This window comes from Dermacentor variabilis, chromosome 10 (genome assembly GCF_050947875.1).
Source record: "Dermacentor variabilis isolate Ectoservices chromosome 10, ASM5094787v1, whole genome shotgun sequence".
Lineage (NCBI taxonomy): Eukaryota > Metazoa > Arthropoda > Arachnida > Ixodida > Ixodidae > Dermacentor > Dermacentor variabilis.
Window position 1 is genome coordinate 62,705,043 of NC_134577.1, and position 22,723 is coordinate 62,727,765.

The 22,723-nt window shown below is 47.0% G+C and overlaps 1 protein-coding gene across 1 annotated transcript in view; it reads left to right on the forward strand.

Annotated features, from left to right (window-relative positions):
• The window catches only part of LOC142560630 (uncharacterized), a 42,868-nt gene extending 25,620 nt beyond the window's left edge, over positions 1 to 17,248 (forward strand). The window contains exons 6-9 of the mRNA XM_075672855.1: positions 141 to 264; positions 1,573 to 1,761; positions 6,916 to 7,053; positions 16,831 to 17,248. Of these exons, the coding sequence (XP_075528970.1) occupies positions 141 to 264; positions 1,573 to 1,761; positions 6,916 to 7,053; positions 16,831 to 17,004 (625 nt within the window). The 3' untranslated portion in view covers positions 17,005 to 17,248. The remainder of the gene's footprint in view (positions 1 to 140; positions 265 to 1,572; positions 1,762 to 6,915; positions 7,054 to 16,830) is intronic.
• The last annotated feature ends 5,475 nt before the right edge of the window (positions 17,249 to 22,723 follow it).

The following is a 22,723-nucleotide window of genomic DNA, read 5'->3' on the forward strand; positions in this document are numbered from 1 at the left end:
AACCCGAACAGAAAAGCCGGCCAGTGTCGTGCCTATAGGCGGAACCGCAATTGCTCAACGTAAGACATGCGTCGGTGATGTTTGCAGTACTATTACTTGTATATCCAGTTCAACAAAAATGAAAATATTGTATTTACCAGCTTGGTAAGCTTCCTCATCCTGCTGTCAATAACGGCTCCGCGCCCCATATGCATCGTGGAAGCTACTTCGGCTTGGGACATTACACCGGGCTGCTTGGTCAAGGATGATGTGCAGCCAACAGTGGTGAGTTTAATAAAACGGAAAGCCTTCTTCTTCTTTCTTTTTTGCACGGCAATCCGCGAATGGCCTAGAAAGGACAATGTAACGAGGCAAATGAGGTTCAAGTAGGAGGCATCATAAGTTTTGTATTTACTCGCGGGCAATTTCAACTAATAGTAACAAGAAGGCTATGGAGGCAAAGCCCGGTCCAGTCATTGGGCTCCCCGAAAATGTCTTCACATTCTCATCCACGTTAGTTTTGGCGGAGAGAGCCAAACCCCGTCGATGAGGGTTACATTTGACTGATTGGTCAGCATTTCAATTCCGTCTTTGGGAAAATGTGATACCGTCGCGCCTTATAGCTGCGATGATTCAGTATGTACAAGAAGAACCTGAAAGCATTGTCAAATTTTGCCGGACTAGTTGGGGCAGTGACACATGTGAAGAAGCTCCACCCCTGTAGCTTTCCCTTCGTTAACACAGAAAACTGTTCACCAGTACAGCCGCTACGTGATTATTGCTAAATGTTAACATACCCCTCTACATGCAAATGGACCTATATGAGAAACAAAACAAAAATTGAAGAAAGAAGGAAAAGAAATAAAGGAATAAACGGTAAACTTTGTCTAACTACTGTTTTCTGCTGAATGTGTTACTCTATTATTGTGTCAATCTTAATTGTACTCTATTTTTGGGTATACTGCTTCGCATATGCCGTTTGTTTTACATCATAAATATGCAGTTTTTTTTTCTCGTAAGCAGCGTTGTGAGGCAGCATTCGTTTGGCGCTCTGTTTCCGATCCCTCTGTGGCGTCATTTTCTAATGTAATATTGAGATGGTGGGTGTGAAGTAGCACTTGAATGCGCATTGAATTGTAGCCGATGCCCAACTAAACCGGTCATTTTATTGGAACTGCATTTAATAATTTTTCCCGCACAGTGCGTTATTGTAGGAAAACTATAATTAAGTGAATGCATCACCATTATTAATGTAGGTATAAGCACTGTGCAATATACGAGCGAGCGAGCGAGTGAGTGAGTGAGAGCAAGTGATGGATGAGACCTTCACAGTTGAAAAAACAGCTGAGATGTACAGACGCCGCTGGATGCGCAGGTAACCGCACATCCCACGACGTTTTCAATTTGTTTAAAGATAATCTAAATGCAACTTGAGCGAGCTTTTCTGCATTATGCCCACAAGTGTCATCAGCCGCTGCTGTCAGGAGTTGAACCCGCGACATCGCGCTCAGTAGGGTCATTCCATAGTCACAAAGCTACCCAGGAACTTCCGCGTAAGGAACGCGTAATGCAGAGCTACGCATTCGGTTGCAGGAAGAATGCCTGCAGCTGATCGCGAGTCTGCAACAGCCGAAATCGCAGTTTGCCTTGACCCTGACGCTGAGGATCGACGTGTTCATGGACGTGGACTACCCGCGACACGCGCCAGAGCAAGGTCCGGCCAAGAAAAGCGCCGTCGGCAAGAGCTGCTACACCCACACGCATCGCTTCGTGGAAGAAGGGGTGAGGGCGTTCTATCCAAAAATCCAAAACACGCGTCCTTGACGCATCATCATCATCATAATCATCATCATCATCATCATCATCATCATCATCATCATCATCATGTTTTGGGTCCACTGCAGGACGAAAGCCTCTCCCTGCGATCTCCAGTCACCCCTGTCTTATACTCGTTGACAATCTAAGAGTACAATGCAAGCCCCGTGAACGAAAGCGTAGTGCCCACGTTTGCGCTCTGTGACTCTGCGCTTCGAACTATGAGCAAAAAAAAAAAAAAACAAATTACCTACATACTTTCGTTGGCTTCAGTACCTGCTGGCGTAATATGGTCGTGATTAACAAGAAACTGAGCCCCTCTGTTTCCCTTCTCCGAGTTTATTCAGAGCGAGTGTCTAGAATCGGGTTGCCTGGATGCCATGAGGCATCTAGATGCCGAATACTAGGTCCATGATGCTTATATGCTCAAGATTAGTTCAGAATCGAACCACATTCCCAGCGCCATTACCAGCATTGAAGATGCACATTTATTCAAGGCCGCCGTCATTGAACACTTCTCAGAATAACCTGCGCTGCTATTCGTTAATTTTGTTTCCTGTTATACATGTAGAATAGTGTTGCTTACGGTAATGTCGTTGAAGGCCTCTGTTATTGACCTCTGTTGAAATAACCTGCTCAGTTAATTATTAGTTCTCTATTTTATTTCATATATGAAAATGTTGGTACCGCTATTAAAATTGTACGAACACAGTTTACCCTCGCCCTCTGTAGTGCCTTTCGCGCCCTGGGGGTATTAAAATAAATAAATAAATAAATAAATAAATAAATAAATAAATAAATACGAGGGTTTATTAGCCATGTGCGTGTTATCCTAATCTCACCTGTACACGTGTCAAACGGCGCCATCAAGCAGAAAAAAGAAAAGGGGGGGGGGGTGCTTCACATCCGCCCGTCATGGCTCTGAGTGGTGCTGGCTAACACTCCCAGGACTATGTCTAGTGAACACAAATGTCCAAGTTAGTGGATGGACCGACTGACATCACCGCAGCACTATTGGTAGTACAACGCACGCGCAATGCGCAGGCTGTGGGTTCGACTCCCACCGCCGGCACTTTCATTTCCATTTTCTTTGTTATTTTCTACGTTTAAATTTCAACCGCAGCTAATTACCCCTATGCTTTCCTTGGATTCATTGCCTGTCGGCTTTTATATACACTTTCTTTTCTTGTATTTTGAAACTCCTAGTGCTAACTCCTTAAAAACGAACCAGGTGCATGTTGCAACGACTAAAAACGAGTGTTCTCTGCACAATAACAACTCACCCGTTTTTAGATTTGTGAAGATACTGCCTTCCCGCATAGCTTGGGCATCAGTATGGCTAGTATGGGCGCGAACAAATCTGCATAATACCTTTTTTGCGTGGTCTCACTTACGAAAGTATTAAACTAGGAGCCAGGTGCAAATTTTGTATAATTCTGTTTTCTTTTTACTCTCAGTACTTGCACTAAAAATAGGAAATTATTGCTTTCATTCATGTTTCTTTAGGTGATTCTTCGAAGTTTAACTTAAGAAATAAAAAAAACACACTGAGCAATTATTGCTGCTGTACAGTCATTTAAAACACCAGTGATCGGGCTATAATATTACGCATCACTGTATACGTTGCGACTCCAGTGTCCTTAAGAAAGCATGCTAAACACGAAAGCACCGAAAATGAGCACATTTGTGGCAGCAAGGAAAGTGCTAAACGACGAGGTACAGTTTCCTTTCTTTGAAAAGGCCTCCAGAATATGCTGGCAAAGAAATCGGAACTCCGCAACAGGCAAGGTATTGCATGAACATAATTGTTGATTAATTTCGTTTACTACAAAAAAGAATGAGGTGCGGCAAGTTTGCGCGGAAACGGTGCAGAGGGGCACGAAAGAAAGAAAAAAAATTGGAGGACGCTTAAGCTTCGCCTTCAAGAGTGGAACGCGACAGCGTTCCCGTCGACCCGCCAAGGGGTGTGAGACAATGGGCTACGGCGCAGCGACTACGCGCCCCTCATCGGACGCGGTGAGCGTCGAGCAACGCAGCGTTCGGCGCGACAACGAAATGTGCGCCTGAGCAAGCGACGCACGCCTGAGCCTTAGAAACAGCTCGTTTCTAAGGCAACACCGCGTTCACTAGAGGTGCTTTTGTACCGCTTTGAAGCATCGAACTCAAATCGAACTCGTGGCTCAGTGACGTTAACCGGAAAAAACTGTACAGGGACCTGTGTGATGTTGTTCTTCCCGTGCCTTTATATCGGTCTCTCTACAGAGCTAGCCATGGGCACAATGTTCTGAAGCGCGTTAAGGCGATGCTAGTACCGTCAGGCGCTAAGACGTTCTTTTTTGAATTGCACTCCGGAACGCTGACCGTCAAACCGTGGCTGGCTGAAAGAGGTTTCTTTGTTCCTTGGGGCACTCATTGTACAATTTGCAGGCAGGAGGAGACAATTGAACATGTTTTGCTGCATTGTTGGGATGCCGTTTTCCTCTGGGATGTGCTCCAGCACACAATCAAAAAGGATTTCCCCCTAGATGCGTATGGGATTCGCTACTTGCCAATAGAAAGTGATGATGGTACCCCATTCGATGTGATCATGCTTATGGCCCTGCATAGCATTTGGAAATGTAGAATTGCGGTAAGGCATGCCGATCTCGATGCAAGAGCGGCTCGCCAGTATTTCAAAGAAAGCATACGGAACTTTGTAGAGGAACAAAAGTTGCTGGAGTGCATCCCAGAGTGGTTGCCACGAGTGGAATTATTATTGGCGATAAGGGAATTTTAGCACAAGCGCAGCCGCGCAAGTTCTGCGGTTGTTTTCAACATATTGTGAGTGTGCCTTTTGATTATTTGTGAATGTGAAATTTTTATCCGGGCCAACGACCGGCAATAAAGAAAAAAAAACTCGTGGCTCAGTGGTAACGTCTCCGTCTCACACTCCAGAGACCCTGGTTCGATTCCCACCCAGCCCATCTTGGAAGTTGCTTTTTATTTATGAAATGCCTGCCGTGATTTATCGCTCACGGCCAACGCCGCGGACGCCGACACCGACACCGACGCCGACGACACCGGCTTTTCTGCGACACGAGCTCCTTAACGCTATCGCGTTAAAAGGACGACGGCGAAGCGCGCGACATTCAGTTGAATGACACCGTTGCAGTAGTCGCCGCCGCATAGAGGGGCCGCAGATGTGAAACAAAATGAATTACTTATGGTTAGAAGCCGGCAGCCCGAGGTAAAGACCTAAAAGAAAGACAACCAGAAGACGAGCGTTTGTCCTGTCTTTCTTTGCCCGTAGTTTCTTCCGTTAAGGACCCCGTATCACAGAAAATCCGGTGTCGGCGTCGGCGGCGTAGACGGACTTGTCCGTGAGCGAAAGTTTCCGTATATATTTAGATGTATGTACACGCGCCATGCCTTGCTTACATGACATGCGGTATATGCGGGTTATATTGCCACACCATTCTACCACTAAAGTTGATCATGCCTTGTCTTACATTCGTTGGGAGCTCGGTTTAGCGGAGGCAAGTAATGCACATTCTGACAGGTTGAGAACGGAGAGTCGACTGGTGTTATTCAAGAGTAAAAGGAGGTTTGCCTAGTGGCTGCGGGTGGCTGCTACTTCGGTTCGAGCAGGGGGCAACGACCGTGTCGGCGGGGGCAACAAAGTGACGGACGGTCACTACACATTGTCGACAAAGTTATTCCTCGCAATTTCGAGAATGACGGCCCACAAACAAATGTTACGAAGCAAAACACCGACAGCGCTTGCCTTTTACCCTAAACCTTCTCAGACTTAAATATTAAAAATGCGAAAGACTAACAGAAAGCTGAAAATGATGTACTTTTCTTTTTGGCGAGTCTGTGCTCTACCTCCGGGATCCGCCCACGCGAGAGGCCGCGTTTCTACCAGAAAGCTCACCTTCGTGCAAAGCGTTCGCGGCCAGCATTTCCCCGTTAACATTACGGTTAGATAAGCTGCAGTTGCCGGGAACGCTTGAGAACCAGTCGATGATTTTTGAATGTGGTCGCGTTCCACTCTTAAAAGTGAAGCTTAAGCATCCTCCACTTCTTTTCGTTGCTCTGCTAATAACTTGCCGTGAGCGACCAACTAGCAGGAACCCACACTTTGACATTGAACATATATTGTTTATATATATATCCTTTTCGTGACGTGGAAATAGACAACATTCAGTAGCGGGGCTCTCTCTTTCGCCACCTTAACTTCCGTACTTTGCAAATGCTGTTCTCATATACACGGTCTGTTACATTTGCTCATCCTTTCGCTCCGTCAAATAATGTTTGTAACCTGGCTTGCCCATGCTTGTGAACTACTTGTCATTCAAGGAACGTACCAAGTGGTAAATTTTTATGCCACGGCGAGACTTGCACTCACTGCGCTTAATGCAGATGAGGTTTCTGCTTTCCCATTGGCTCACAGCGTATTTCATACTGGCGCCAAGTGGGAACCAAGCGTGCGTTGTTTTTTTTTTCTCACTATTTCTCTTTGCCAGAGGTATGCGTCATCCCTGTGTGCTCTTTTGGCTTCGCTTGATCTGCCAGAAGAGGCGGGTAAGGTTTTGGTGTAGAGTTGCGTTGGCACATAAGAACCAGAGCTTCCCCTCGCAGACAATTTTTGTGTCGCGGACGACAAATACATATTCTGGTAAAAATATTTCGCGTCTGACATCTTCTGACACCCACACACACAGAGCGGTCAGGATTTTTCTGTAGGATGATCAGAGATGGTTGGCACAAACGCCTCGTACATTCGACGTGGAATATATGACCCATGCGCAAAAGTCACCACAGGGAGGTCGCATTTTGTCTGCATCTTGCCAGCCGAAAAACTCTTCTATAACCAGAGCCGCGGTGAACCTAGAAATTCCGGTGGCCCTCACATCCTTATGGTGCTCCGATTATTGATTTCAGCGAATCTAAGCAGAGCTTAGAAAAGCAACGTGTTGAATACTTCACAAATAAGTACACCGTAACAACATAGATGAAACACTTTTCGAACAGGTCGTGTTACCAGACGGCGGCTCTACACTGGCTGCTGATAAAATCACCGATCATTTAGCCAAATGGCGGGAGCATCCGAATGGTAAGAAGCCTCCGGTCTCTCTGCAGGTGTGCCCTCCCGCCGAGGAAGCCGACAGTGCGACATCGACCGCGGCGACTACTGGGGAATGCAAGTTCGTGGCCGGAATGTCGCAGGACAAATGGCGGGTGGAGACCTTCGAGACGCCAGTCAGCATCGAGAGAACAGTGCGTGTTGGCTGCACACCGATATTGTCACGCAGTAGCAGTAGTGAAAGATGAACTAGCGTACAGAAAGAAAAAAAAACAACAACAAAAAACAAAAAAACAATATGACACCTACGGATCACAGTCAGCACAATCAGCGATGATCCAATGGCATCCAACTGCTCGAGTACTTTATCTACGCATACAAGCGTGACTGTACACTCAAGAACAGTCGGCAGTGATGAGATACGAGAATTTACTACGCTAGTGACGTGTCACTCGCGTGCAATGTGATTAAGCATGCCAGGCCTCGCTGGCGAATTGGTGAAAACAAGACAGGACAAATCTAGCACGAGGGAACAAATTATATAAAAACGGGACCCAAGGCACTGCGCTATAACGGCACTTCGAGTGATCAAACTTGTAAAAAAAAAATAATCGAAGCCTTGTGGCACGAGAGATACTGTTAAAAAAAAAAAACGCACACACACAGAGAGGGAAAAAAGAAACGCCACTGTCGAAGTAAACGAGACGATATCCACGAAGGTAAACTTAGGGCTCTAAGTATATATAAAGCGCGTACAAGGAACAATACGCACAGCCCCCCCCCCCGAACCCCCCCTCTCCCCCATCGTAAAAAAAAAAAATCATCTCACGAAATCTGACAAAGTTCACAGGTCGATTCCAAAAGGTCTGTGACGCAGAAAGCGCGTCTCGCAAGAGAGCGATGGTATTGCAGCAGTGATAATGGTGTGAGGGCGATCACCGGCAAAGATGCGCCAATACGCTTTCGCGGCCATGTTCAGACCCTTTAATCACAGCTGTCTTTCAATTACCTTATTTGTGCTGAAGGAGGTCCGCTCCAGGAGCAATGCCAGGTCTCATAAAAACCAGACTACAGATGACTGCTGCCATTGGTAATCGCGCTAGCTCATTCATAGCTTAGGTTGTTTCGATGCAGCAGTTTTGTGCGAAATGTCATTAAAGACAAGCTTCAGCTCAAGAGCTTGCATCAATATACGTGGGAATCGATAAGTTGTTTTTATATGCAGCTCTACTGCACTGAGGTGTGTTGCACTTAAAAAAAGAACAATGGTAGGCGACCCTAATCTTCGACTTAGGTGTCCCTTAGTGGCACTCGCACATCGGCGTTGGTGTTTTTTTTTAGGTCAACTTTTGGTGAACGCAACGGACGAGGGTGTTGCAAGTGGACAAAGTTGTAAACGGGCGGCTAAAGTGCAGGAGTATCTGCACCTAAAAAAGCATGGGCGCAGAATAGAGGAAGAGGTCGAGAAAGTTGGCAGCTGAGTGCAGGGTAATTGAAAGTATAGATAGACAACCAGGAGTAATCAGAAAGAAAGTGATGTAAACAGAGACAGTAAATTGGATGCAAAGAATGAAAACGACACAGACCACGGAGATTTACAAGAATGACAAGAAAAAGACATTCGAAGAGAAAATCTGTACGATGACACGAAGGGAAGGAAGTGCTTCGGCTATTTGAGGCTCCAGCTGGTTTGCCTATAGACAAAACAACAACAACAACAACAACAACAACAACAACAACAACAACAACAACAACAACAACAACAACAACAACAACAACAACATACCGGAGCCCATATTCGCAGTCGGATCAAGTATGTATTATGCTGCAGCAAAAATCTTGAGACCACTCAGCACATCCTAATGGTATGCGAACGTATGGTATGCGAATGGTATGGTATGTATGGTTAATAACGCACAGCTTCTAGAAGGGCTTGGATTTAATGTAGACGGGAGTATCAACCGGTCAGCAGTCCAGATAAGCAAGAGACGTTCTAAGCAATGGTGAAAAAAAAAAAGGCAGGCAACAGACTAATACGGACTGATCCGTTACAGGCACATGCAGCGGTACAAGGAGAACATTAATTAGAGAGATGCATACAAAGATTCTAGAAGGGAAAATCATAGATAACATACCTGAGTAACTGAACCATGACTTGGTGATTATTTGATCCAGCTTCGTTTCAAAGAGGACCTAATAAATAATCACTATCTGGATGGTGCGTGAGATGAGACCGAAGCAAAAAGGCGGTTGGCGCTTGTCAGCGCCCAGAGGAGAGACATACATAAATTCAGCTCGACGTTTTCCGTCCGTTTCACTCTGCACCACGGCGGGGTAGGCACACAGCTGCTCAACAGCAGTGCGCTAAGTAAAGCATGCGCGTACAACGCCTCGTGCCAGTAGAGGAAGCCAGAACGCTTCCCTGGCTTTGGCAGAGTCGATTGAGCGGAGCGAGATGGTGCGTTCACTTGCCTCTTTGTCACTTTTGCATGCAAATCCGCTGCCAGCCACGCGCAGGAAGAGCGAGCGCGTCAATACTGGCGACAATATTGGCGAGAACAACAATAAACTTGGCACATTGGCGCTGATGCTCGGTTCAAGGGCTCATGTAAAAGAAAACACAAGGCGAGGAGCTTAGCACTTGGTTATATCTTTCTGCGTCTATCGTACGTCCTTCGATAATTTTTTCTTGCGAGGACCCAGAAACAATAATTACGCTACGGCGCACGAAGTGGACATGAATACTATGACGTACAGAGAGCTCTGCCATGCACAAGTGCATAAGGCTTTCACGGAACTCGGGTAAGCAATGTGCTACGTACAGCAGCACCGATGTCTAAGTGTTCGCTGAATTCAGTGAAGCGTTTTACGTACACTAATGGAGAATTTTTAAATGAAAAATTACGTGAAAATTAGAGAAATAATGGCGTGGTGCCGAGAGTCAAAAAGTAGGTATCTTCCCACGTTGAAGATACGAAAAAAAAAAACAGCGCAACGTTTTAGCAATGCGAAAATGGCGAGGCTCCCTTATTTCACATAAATTGAAGCATCACATTGTCAGGCAGCCAAGTAAAAAAAAAAGAAACTTATTTGACTGTGTGAATGGAAAGTACGGAGCCCAAGTAGGTTGTTCATTTGCATGTTAGCTCCGTCACTGCAGCCGATCCAAAGCAACAGCGCCTGTTGAATCAGATTCCTTAGTGACAGTGGTTGCAGGTTCGTCTGAGTACATCCTGTTGATGAACAAAGGAGACGAGAAGAGGCCTGGCTAGCTGTCTTTCCCTGTACGCACTAGTAATTCCCAGCGCTCATCGTATACTACACCTGAAACATCATGCGAGGACTACAGCTAGGTGAGGCTCTCCACTTACCGTTAAACTTTTCCTCTCCATATACAGGCTGCCTTCTTTAGACTGTACAGAATTTCCTTGAGAACGCTACAAGCGCAGTGAAGGCGGGTTTCTTGCGGAGGAGTATCTAGGCGAGGCGGTTATACCTTGCTGCCAATCACTTGCTCCAGAATACTAATGAACAAACATTAATGAATTAGCTTTTCCTTATTTGTGCCTTAGGCACACTTGTTTAAGTGGCGAATCTTAAGGCCGGGACATTTTAGTGCACCCTTTTTCTTTCAAATCTTGAAGGTCGCACCTAATTACACTTAATGATAAATGGAGATGATGATGACAATGAATTATAGATGTTTGTCATCGTATTTCAACTGTAAATCCAGGCAATACCGAGACCGAGCGCCGCGCAAGCCATGACAAGGCGGCCCCGCTATCACATCAGACGGAAATGAGCCTTTACGACAAGCGCGAAGGAGGTCGAAACCGAAAGTTGGCCAGTAGTCGCAGCTACTGATACGACACGCTTTCCCCGGCGAGCAATGAGCGGCTGTGTGTCGGGTCAGGATTGGCCACGGCATGCTGTCATTCGAATTTCGCCCCATGCTTCTTTACGGGGCGTTGTCGTCTGAAGCACAGTGGGACGCACTCGGTCTCGATATTGCGTCTATTGACCTCTGCCATTCGAAAATGCATAGATCCAATTAAGTGCGACTTTTAAAGATTCTTTAAAAAAAGTGGGCGTGCATTAAAGTGCGACCGCCTCCAAATCTACCATCTAAACACTGTCCCCAAGGCACTAATAAAAAAAAAAAGGTAATACATTTTCGGCAATTAGTCTTCTGAGGGTCACGTTCTTAGGGGCAAAGTATGCCACCTTGCCTTGGAACTGGCCTGCAAGAACGCCACGTTCGTTTCTGTCATTACGTTTCTTTAATAAAATCTGTAGGGTCTAAAAAAAATACCGTGTATATGTATATGCTCTATGTAAGCGCAGAAGCAAATATGCGAAAATTTTACAGATCAGACGCAGAACTACCGGAGCGGTCTTTAATCAAAGAACAAAATTGATGAAATTCGTATTCGTAAATTTCAGGCCTTGCGCACTTCTACAACAAATAAATGTAATCTGCGACTTTCACATTGGCAGGCTCATGCTGAAGCCAATATTCAAAAAGTTAGGCAATTAGTTTACATGAATGAATTGACTTTCCAAAAGGATAAAACATACCGTAAGCTACGTTGCACGATCCTCAATACCACTGAGTTCGTTTCAGCCCGCTAACGCCCTCCGTCGTTCTCAGAACGTTGCTTTTAGCCGGAACACTGTGCTGGAATGTATTTATCTGCGGCTGAAAGCACGCTCCCGCCGGGCGCGCCGAGTCATTACGCCTGACGCATGTATGGAACCACGTGTCACTGACGTCACGCTGGTTCTACTTAAACGGCTGTGGAAATAAAGACGGGGGCTCTTTCCCCTTGCTGGCGTTTTGGACTGCAGTCGTCTCCTGTCTTTCGTCGATCACGCACTGATAGCGGCGGCGCCGATACGACATGGTGTCAGAAGTTATGCGATCCACCCACTTTTAAAAGGGATGGAAAAGAGCGGCGAGACGTCGTCAGAAAGGGAGGCTGCAATGGCCACTGCATCGCCGCCGGTTCTTCAGCAGCCGCCACCGCTGGACTTCGACACTAGCCCAGAGTGGCCGGCGTGGATACTGCACTTCGACGACTATCGCTGTGCGTCGGGCCCGAATGAGCGCCCCGAAGAGGCACAAGTACGCACTCTGCTTAATACCATGGGTCGACAAGCAAGGGACATCTTCGCCACCTTCAATCTTTCTGCAGAAGATTCGAAGGAATTTGAGCTGGGCAAAAAGAAGTTCGACGATTACTTCATCAAGGAGAGCAACGTTGTCTACGAGAGCGCTTGCTTTCACAAGCGGCACCAGATGACTGGGGAGTCAATTGACCAGTTTATGACTGCTCTACACGTCTTGGCGGACAAATGCGACTTCGGAGAATTCAAGCAGCGCCACATCAGGGACCGGTTCGTCGTGGGCCTGCGGGATGAGCAACTTTCCGAGTCGCTCCAAATGGATCCCAAGCTGTCTCTCGCAACAGCTCTGGCGAGGGCCCGCCTAAAAGAGACCGTTCAGCAGCAGCAAGAACTTCGAAACTGCAACGAGGTCCATGAATACGCACCATACAAGCCATGTGAGGACGTCAATGTCGACGCAGTGGGCTACCGCAGGAAACCGCAACGCAGCAAGGAAACCCGGCCGACATCAGCTCGTTCCGAGGGACCGTGCATCTTCTGCGGGGGCAACTCGCACCCAAGGACAGCGTGCCCAGCGAGAGGCCAGAGGTGCTTCAACTGCGGCTTAAAGGGACACTTCGGCAAGGCGTGCCTCAAAGGGACTTCTCGAGGCTACCAGCGAAAGGTACAAGTGTCATCTGTACAGAAGGACGATGGGGAGGTTTTTCTTGGGCGCGGTCGAGGCGCCTCGCGCCAAAGCGCGTTACGTTCAGGTATTACTTAACTCCGTGCCTGTTTTTGCAAAGGTCGACTCGGGCGCAGAAGTGTCCGTAATTCCAGCATCATTTCCGGGACTTCCCACGAGCTTGGAAAAGGCCGACGAGGTCTTGACTGGCGCTAGCGGTGACCGCTTAAATCTTCTGGGCAAGTTTCAGGCGGATATATTTTGGAGGGGACAAACTTCGCGCCAAACGTGTTATGTGGTCAGTCCTTTGCGCCATGTACTGCTGGGTTTGCCGGCTCTCGAAGCGTTGGGAGTCAAGTTCGTTGACTCTGTGGCTCACAAGGAACCCAACTACGAAGTTTTGTGCCCTCAGGTTTTCAACGACTTGGGCACTATGCCGGGGGAGTATACAATAAGGCTTAAACCAAATGCTGTTCCATTTGCAATAAGCGCACCGCGCAGAATTCCTATACCGCTTCAGGAGCCTGTAAAACGAGAACTCGAGAAGATGGAACAAATGGGCGTGATTCGTAAAGTCGAAGAGCCAACAGAGTGGTGTGCCGGCATAGTACCTGTACAAAAGCACTCGGGAGATGTTCAATTGCGTAAGGTCTACGCAGATCCTTACAAGTTTGTCTTAAGAGAAAGATACACATTGCCTACTGTCGACCAAGCACTAGGCTCTCTTGCCAGTGCAAAATGGTTTTCCAAATTAGACTCGAATTCCGGCTTCCATCAGGTGAGACTCCGCAAGGCCTCAGAAGTGCTGACCACGTTCATTACACCGTTTGGGCGGTACTGTTTCACTAGGTTGCCATTCGGGATTACATCAGCTCCAGAGTATTTTCAAAGAAGAATGTATGAAATCCTTGCAGGCCTTCCTGGAGTCGTTAACCTGATGGACGATATTCTCATTTTTGGCGACAGCAAAGCGCAACATGACTCTAGACCATCGAACGTCTTAGCTAAGCTGGCCCAGTCTAACGTTACCTTAGAAGAGCTGACAGTTGGGCTAGTTGGTCGTCCATATTTGAAGAGGTAGCTTAGCGCAAATAAAACCACGGACACAAGGAAGACAGACAAGGACAAGCGCTACTCACAACTGTTTAATGGAAGGAAGGATGGTGCATAAATATATATATCCTCTTGTCACGCATGCGCCTACCAAGCAGAAGTGAAGCCGGTACATGCACATCAAAGGCGGTCGCGCATGAAGTTATATTCGGCATCCAGTAAAGTGATGGAAGGCTCACTCACACATCTATCTCTATTCGTCTTGATAAAGAAGGCCTCAAGAGCGAGCCTGGAAGACGCGTTGCCGCTCCTGCCAAGAATAGTTGTCGCAGAAAATCGAGCGTCGCAACCACACGCGGTAACATGAGCCACCAAATGTGCGCCCTTATCCTCTTTTATTTCTTTAGTTTTTGCGCATGTTCCCTTAAACGGTCATTCACACAACGCTCAGTTTGACCAATGTAGAGCTGCCCACAAGGGTGCAAGGGTATTGCATAAACAACTCCTCTGGAGCACTCAACAAAGGGCTTCCCATGCCTCGTGCGGCAGCCCCGCCTGCTCTTACAGCAAACTCGAGAACACAGCTTCGAAAGCTTGTTGGGCGCAGAGAAAACCAGAGGAATACCATGACGGTTAGCAACCTTTTTAAGGTTGTGCGACACCTTGTGTACATAGGGAATAACCTCTGGTCTTACCTTCTGTCGTTCGACTTCTGCGCTCGCCCTTCGTGCTCCAAGCTTTACTTTTTGCAGAAGACTCTACTATAGCATTGACGACCGCGAGCAGTTGGTAGTCTTTGCTTGGAATCGGCTTTGCGGAAATCGTGCGCACACCAAATGTGGTCTAGTTTTACGAACCAAGTTGGACGCCTTTTGGCAGCTGGTTTCCCTTTGACGGTCGTGACAATTTTGTCGGGGTGACAATTTTGTTAACAGAATACGCGATGTGCAAAAGACTGACGTCGTTTGTCAAGCCTTGCTTAAGTTGTGTCGCCAAGGCTGGCCAAAAAAACCAAAGCTTCCTTGCTACTTAGTTCCGTACTGGCAGGAAAGAGCACTAGTTGCCGAATGCAATGGCATGCTGCTAAAAGGGACCAGACTGGTGGTACCTCAGTGCCTAAGAAAGGAAGTACTAAAAAAACTACATGATGGACATCAGGGAATCACGAGAACTAGAGCTTTGGCAAAGGAATTGGTCTGGTGGCCAGGCATCGGCGAACAACTTGCGCGGCAAGTGAAAGAATGTGTTACTTGTGCGCGCTTTGTCAACCAGAACTCGGAGCCATTGATTTCAACCCCAACGCCAAGTTTCGCGTGGGAACGAGTTGGGGTAGACTTGTGCTTTATTAACAACTGTCATTATCTTGTCGTGGTCGACTACCTGTCACGGTATCCGGAAGTAGCCCTCCTTCCCTCAACAAAAGCTAGGGCGGTGATAGAAAGGCTAAAAAGCATTTTTTGCACGCCATGGCATCCCGGAGACCGTAGTGACAGACAATGGACCACAATTTTCTTGTACAGAGTTTCATAAGTTTGCACATGATTATGGCTTTGGTCACGTCACTACTAGCCCTAGGTACCCTCAGACTAATGGGGAAATTGAACGTATGGTGCAAACAATTAAGCGCCTGATCCTTAAATATGGACCCGTACCCGGCTCTGCTTGCCTACAGGGCAACCCCAGGCATTCTGGGCCCTAGTCCGGCTGAAATCCTCATGGGTCGGCGTCTTAGGACAAGAGTTCCAATGGCGCCGCAGCTGCGTGGTCCAGTGCATCCACCGCTGCTCAATGTTGCGGCCAAAGACAGTTCCAACAAGAAGCTACAAGCACGGTACTACAATAGGCGCCACAGAACCCGAGAATTGAACAAACTAAAAGCTGGTGATTCCGTTTGGGTAACGGACATGAAGACTAGAGCAACGGTGTTAGCCACAACCGCTACACCGCGGTCCTACATAATACGCACCCAGGATGGGAGTACGCTGCGGCGTAACCGACGAATGCTCAACCACTTGCCAGAACAGAGGAAGGCAGAAGGCAGCTACGAGTTTCCAAACGAAAGTGATTCATCCGAATTCGTTTTTACGAACAGGGAGTCACCCGCTACCTTAACAGATTCGTTACCCTTAGCATCGGGGTCTATGACTTAACTTTAGTACCTTCTGCTTCAGTGACTGTGACCAAGTCTGGTAGAGTGGTTAAGCGACCAGTTCGATACGGCATTGATGAATAAGGTTCTGTCCGTGGTAGATTACCACTGACGGTTCTTGCTTTTTGTTCATGTGCGGGTGTGCTAAATGTCATGCACGAAAACCACTTTCATTTTGCAAAAGGGGGGGATGTGCTGGAATGTATTTCTCTGCGGCTGAAAGCACCCTCCCGCAGGGCGCTCCGAGTCATTGCGCCTGACGCATGTATGGAACCACGTGTCACTGACGTCACGTTGGTTCTACTTAAACGGCTCTGGAAATAAAGTCGGGGGGCTCTTTCCCCTTGCTGGCGTTTTGGACTACAGTAGTCTCCTGTCTTTCGTCGATCACGCACTGATAGCGGCAGCGCCGATACGACGAACACCTTGTATATCACAAAAAAAAAGTAATTGCTGCGTGATTGACCGAGAGCGTCCTCGCAACACGTCGCACATACACTGGCGCTCTCATCTGGGTCCCTGTTGTTCTGGCATTTCGTGAACGTCAGTGTATTACACATTGACAAAGCTTCCCCGATATCTATACGCCGGGCAAGCGCTCTCCAATTTCATGATGCGGCAGTACGACCTGGCTTCCCTTCACTCTTCATTTCCACCCACGTCAGTTGGAATGTTGCGCTTACTTCGCGGAACCTATGTGGAACGAATGCGAAAAGCTTCTTGCCACTTGCTGTCTATGCGTGCTCTTCATTTTTTATTCACCTATTTTTTTTTTTACAAGTAAGCGGAACATCTTAATTCCTTTAGGTTTCACTTCATAAGTAGGACATTTCTTTTATTAATGTACCGCTTAAACGAACGCAACTTAAGTGGAACGAAATCAACAACGTTTTCGACGCACTTTCGAGTTGATGTCGCCGTTAATCGCAGGGTCCTCGATTTTCAACGCTGTGCTCCCTTGCGCGCAATGAACCGCAGATGGTGCGGGCCTATCAGAGTCTGGGACCGGCCAAGCACGGCCGACTCAGTTGGTTTGTCTACAACGTCACCTCCTACGTGGCCACGGGAGCCTGTCCCAGGGGTCGAACGCGCATCGACAAGGTCTGGGAGGTCCTGGAGCGCTACCGAAAACGAGTGGCGACAAGCAACTAAATGGAGCCGCTTTATCCCCCGCGCGTATTTCTACGACACGCCTTCCCGAAATCTCGGCCCTGCGCGCACGTCAATCTTTTCGTATTGTGCACTCTGTAACGCGTGTCACTGGAACGGAGACATATTTGCATGACACGTTTTCTCGTTTAACTGCCACCTGATTCCCTTATCCTCGCCTTTATTCGCTATTATGATACCAGTGCTGCATAATATCTATCTGCTACTGTATGTGTGAGTCGCAATGACAACGTCTCTATATCTGACTGCGCTAGCAGTTACTATTAGCCACAAAACTGGACGCACTGCTGTGCGAAATCAGATCAGTAAAAGAGGGTGAACTGTAGGTGTGGCCACTTTTTGCCTTGACTTACCTTTAAGCTTCACTTAGCTTGAAATAAAGCTTTGCGAAGAGCAACGTGGCCGATCACTTTCAGTGTCTTATTTTATGGCTGACTGTCCACCTCTATACTCGTCGCGCCGCCAGAATTGTCTTGCAGAACAGCTAGAAATACTGAACGTTGCATAAATGTGAGATCGAGATTTGCCTGACATACGTGATATATATACGTCATGACAAACACGATGAAAGAGCTGCTCGATGTTCGCTCAAACTGCGAACACACGTGGCTTATTGCAGGGAGTTCAGATTATGACTACGTTCATGAGCTTCACTTGCTCATTTCGTTCCCAATAAAGCCAGCGCGAGCGTCGTGTGGGGTGAAGCCATTCGAAAAACAAATGTCAGTGGCTTAGCTCGGCTATGCCAGGATATACGTAATGAAAGCTAAGGCATAGCGTTGGTTAGGTTAGGTTCTTGATTGCAAGTCCAGGTTAGTCTGGTTGTCTAGCTATGTTGCGGCGTTTAGCCAGTCGTTCGGCGCGCTGCTCGTCTGTTTCCTGGGTGATTCGTTTCCCCTTCATCTCGTTCCGATGTCGTTTCCGGGCCTCCTCCTTCTTATCAGAATTGTCGCCGTCCATACTGCCGCCTTAACTGTGGTTGCGGCGCACGCGAGCTCTCCTTTTCAATCCTCCGACATGTTATCAGGAATGCGACGCAGCTGGCGAAGGGAGCGGAGGCGAGCGCAACGACGAGGAACGCGGTGTAACGTCATGTGCCTCCTCGGAGCACCGCCACGGCGCAATCGCAAGTTCGTGGCCAGTAAAGCTAAAGAAAAATCTCGATTCTCGGCGCTATCCTTCACCGCAACGGTAAAAGACGCGTTCCATGTGGTGACAGATGGCGCCACGGTTCGGTTGCAGCGAAATCAACATATGAAGAGTGCCATCGGTGCCGATGACGATGCAAAATTGAGCTTTATTTCGTACGGAAGAGGGAAGTAATGCTTGAAAACGCGTTGTTAAAGTGGAATTTACGCAAGTAGTGTCTATGTGTAGTATATGAAAGGAAACGCGAGCACTTTTGAATTCTTCGCTCTTCGAAATACAGGTCCTTTGGCATTTTAGCGAGGCCACAATGTTGCTCTGCGGAGAGGAATGCCGTCACCTCTCAGGGGTTGCAAATGGCCGCTTGAAGTGTTATCAACAGGAGCGTGCTATACAGGGTGATCATTTATAAGTTTTTAGGAAAGTTTAAAAACATCCTATTTCAGATAAGGTAATGCTAATGCTCGAGCTGGACTATTCAGAGAGGCGGATGTACATTATTTGCGCGAGAACTCCAAAAACCTATTCAACTAACTAAGAAACATTAGATCACTAATTATTTTCTGAGCTAATAAATTTAGGGCTCCTATTCGAATTTACGAATTGCAGCCGGTGAGTTTGCAAGGCGTATCCTCTTGGAATGAATCTTCAGAATGACGCCTGTTTGGAGATATGGGCCATCAAACACGCCGTAGAAATACACTGTTGTTCCTGTTACTTTTTCAACATAACGCTCTCTTATGCATAGACGCACAAAAGCAACCGGAATGCCTATGTGTTTTGCGCCACACTCTAGGAAATATCTGGAAACAGGTGTCATGCTGGAGTTTCATTTCAAGCGGATACGTCCTGCAAGCTCAACGGCTACAATTTGTAAATTGCAAAACGGGCCGTAAAGTATTTAATTAAGAAATTGAATACGTTTTCCAATTTTCGTGCTAGTAAATGTCCGCCTTTTCGAATAATCCAGCTCAAGGACGAGAAGTACGGTATCTGCCAAAGGAGCTTTTTAACAATTTCATAAAACTTTCAAAAGAAGAATGATCGCCCCATATATGGCATTCTTTCGAACTTGAGCCAAGGTTCAGAGAGCAAGGACGCGCAGTAAGTAAGCGCAACGTTTATCAGTTAATATATTCTTAATATATTTACTGCTCGCACCAAATACATGCAAAGCAGACCCCTTTGCCTTCCAGACGCCAAATTGCCTAGGTGAGAAAGCAATATGTTTATCATCACTTTACTCGTTAGCTCCACCTGGTGTGAAAGCTTCTACGTTTCTGAACGAACGACTACTCGGTCACTGCTTCACAGTGTGCCTCATTTAGTAGCCGCGTTACGGACAACAAACTTAACAAAATGGGGATAACCTTTGCTATGCGCTTCTCAAAGCTGTATGGTATGGCGTTAAAGCAATATCCGATCAGCTATCGTACATCCTCGGGCTTCAACTGGCATCATAAACCGCGCCTCTACATTGGAAGGAATGTCGGAGCGATAGACCGAGCGACTTCGAATAGGAAAGGAGCTTTGTCACCGTGCCCGAAACGCGACGCGCAGGAAACACAACATAAACGCGCGCGAAGCAAAAGCCTGCGCAACTTTGTTTGGCAGATCCCATTATTCAGGGGTTCGTCTTGCTTCCATATAGTCCCGCCTCGTGTTCCCCGCGTATGCACGAATAATAAAGGAATCGCGGCCATTGTGAGCATTATTTTTATCGCCGCAGGGACGAAGTGCAGTCGTAAAAACCTGACGTCGTCAAAGCCACCAGCGTGGCGAGAACTGTGGGCTGTATTTCGACGTCGTCATTTGCCAGTTCAAGCGCGCACGTGTGTGTTTGTGCGTGTGGGGGAGTGTGCGGGTAGAAAAGAACGTGAAGGCGTACACACCTGACTTTGAAAGACTGCGTGCGGGAGCTGACGTTGGTTCGGCACATTGTTTTTTTACGACTTCCTCCGCGACGAAGGCAACAAGCGAAGTCAAACGAAGCGGCTCATATCGCGTTGCTGACAAGTCCGACTGGCGCCAGTGTCACACAGGCACTGCGTCGCGTCACTTCTTTCCCGAAGCCGCTTGGAGCGTAGTATTGCCACTATATTAAAGTGGAATGACTCGCCGAAGTCTTTCTCTGGCATTAACATTGTTTATGAACCCTGAGAATACGATACGCAAGTACTACGGAACGCACTAGAAAGCTCTCGACGTTCGACGCGGCAGATAACTTTGTGAGCGCGCTGGCATCCAGGATTTGCCAAACACCGCTTGAAAACTTCTACGCGTATGTTCGAACACGTCACGCTAAGGGTTACGCTAAAATTGCCAATTTAGCGTGGAACTCTTCATGTATAAATGTATAATCCTAATCGCGCGTATATATAAGTAAATGCGAACAAAGATTCTCACAGTGCTTAAATTTGAACATTATCGCGAAGAAATTATTATAGCGGGATCCTAGGCACGTTGTGTAGGCTAAAACTAAAGCAAACGCTTTGATGTACAGTTCCACTTCAATAGCAGGTTGGGGAGATCATTCGGCTTTTTACGTGGTTACACCATGTACTTACACGGGAAATTGTCTCCTGCTGTGCTTACAATATTTCCCATAGTTCGCCTAAAATTTAAATTTTGGGGTCTTCCGTGCCAAAAACACAACAAAAGAAAAACAAAAACACGTTATCATTATGAGGCATGTTGTAGTGGGGGACTCGAGACTCAATTTTAAACCAACTGGGCTTTTTTTCAAAAGTGCACCCAATGCGCGCTTTTGGAGGGAATTGCGGGATACCAAGGACGTTTCCACGCTTCAAGCTGCGTGTGGAGTATTCCACACAAGTGCAGCCCTGAAAGCAATCACGCACGCTTGTCCCTAGCTTTACATAGTGTAAGTCACATGCTGCCACTCTCTACAGAAATAAATGCCCGATTTTACGCCTTTCTTACAAAAAAAGCTGCTGCGCTTCTCCACGATCGCTAGCTTCTGAGAGAGCTGAACATTTTATTGCGACAGGTCCTATACAAGACTTTCCAGGACAAGTCTGTCACACGCACAAAAAAATGAAAGAAATTGTGCTAGTAAAGCGTGGTCGGGCAGGAACATTTGTGGGGACCATTACTGCCACGTGAAAGGAAGGTGTTATTTCTCTTTCTATCCTTTCTCTTGCTGCTAACTCCGCGGGCAGACTTGTGCCGTTTTTACTCGAAGATAGGTCGAACCCAAATACAGGTGAACCCTCATGCATTCGAGTCGTCAAAAAATCAAGGATATTGCGAATATAGGTCGACCCATATCTCTCTCATAAAAATGAAAGGCTTTCAACGTGACGCACCTCTACTTGCCGTAAGCTCGGCTGCGAAACCTCGCCTGTCTTTGCCACAAGCCACGTCTTCCCCCAAACTGCCAGGGAAGTGGCCCTGGTCAGGTGTTTTGCAGGCCTAACTCGATGTCGTCAAGTGCGCTGGGTATGACGCATTTCCTAAAGCCAGTCTGGTTAATAAACCCCAGGCTGGCTTTATGGCGGGTGCGGCGGAGCTACTCCGTTAGCTTGGTACTGTTGCTAGCTATGTTCACAAATATAGGTCGAAATTCGTTGGTCACGAATGTAGGCCTTTCAACCTATATATTCCAATAAATGCGGTAGATTTACCAATGCTACGTTAGGCTCGGCCACCGAGAATGTGATCGCAATTAATACTAGCAGATTTTGTAGATGATGAGCATACTTTTTTTTTCGCGTTGCGTAGTTGTGATGATGATGATTTCAAATCGTGGCATACACAGTCAGGGGGATTGGTCATAAATCGATGACGCCGGCAGAAATGCAGTACTTTGAGATTTAGCGCTCAATATAGAAAACGAAGAAGGGCAGAAATCTAGGAGCGCGATTGAGCAGTCAGAGAATGGTGGTCGTCATTTCTGTTTTGGTAAAAAAAAAGCACCAATATATGAATAAGCCTGCGAAAATGAGACAAACTTATAAAAGAATTATAGCACTGCCAGTTTAGAAGGCGGGAGACAAATGAAATTTCCTATGGCATTGCACACCTTACTGTGCGTGTCCGATGTGGTTAGTAAACATTTGTTGTTGTAGAGCCCTTTAAGAGGCTGTTTACCCAGTTGCGTACGCCAAGATTGGGCATCAACAGCAAAAGCATTGATGAAAGTAATGACTTTTAAAATGTGTCACATATATCTTGAAACACTTCCTTATTGGAACTGCACGGCCACCTTGAATAAAATACGGAAATGTTTTTTTCCTAAAATGAGTGGCAAGGCGGATGGGTGTATGTTTTTACCTCGGCGTGTGTATGCCGTCGTACGCAGCTGGTTCATAGCTATATTTTTTTCTTTTTTTTTGCAATGGTGTTGCACCACGGATAACTTTCAAATGGCTGGATAGGCGCCTTTCAAAGCCTGCTAGACGCGTAATAGTTTATGGTCTCACGTTTGACGTTCCTGTGGTGAATTTTCGCACATCCGTCTCCTACTGTACCGTATGTCGCTAGTAAATTTGCACAGATCGGTGAATTGACAAATCTTCCAGGTGATTCTGAT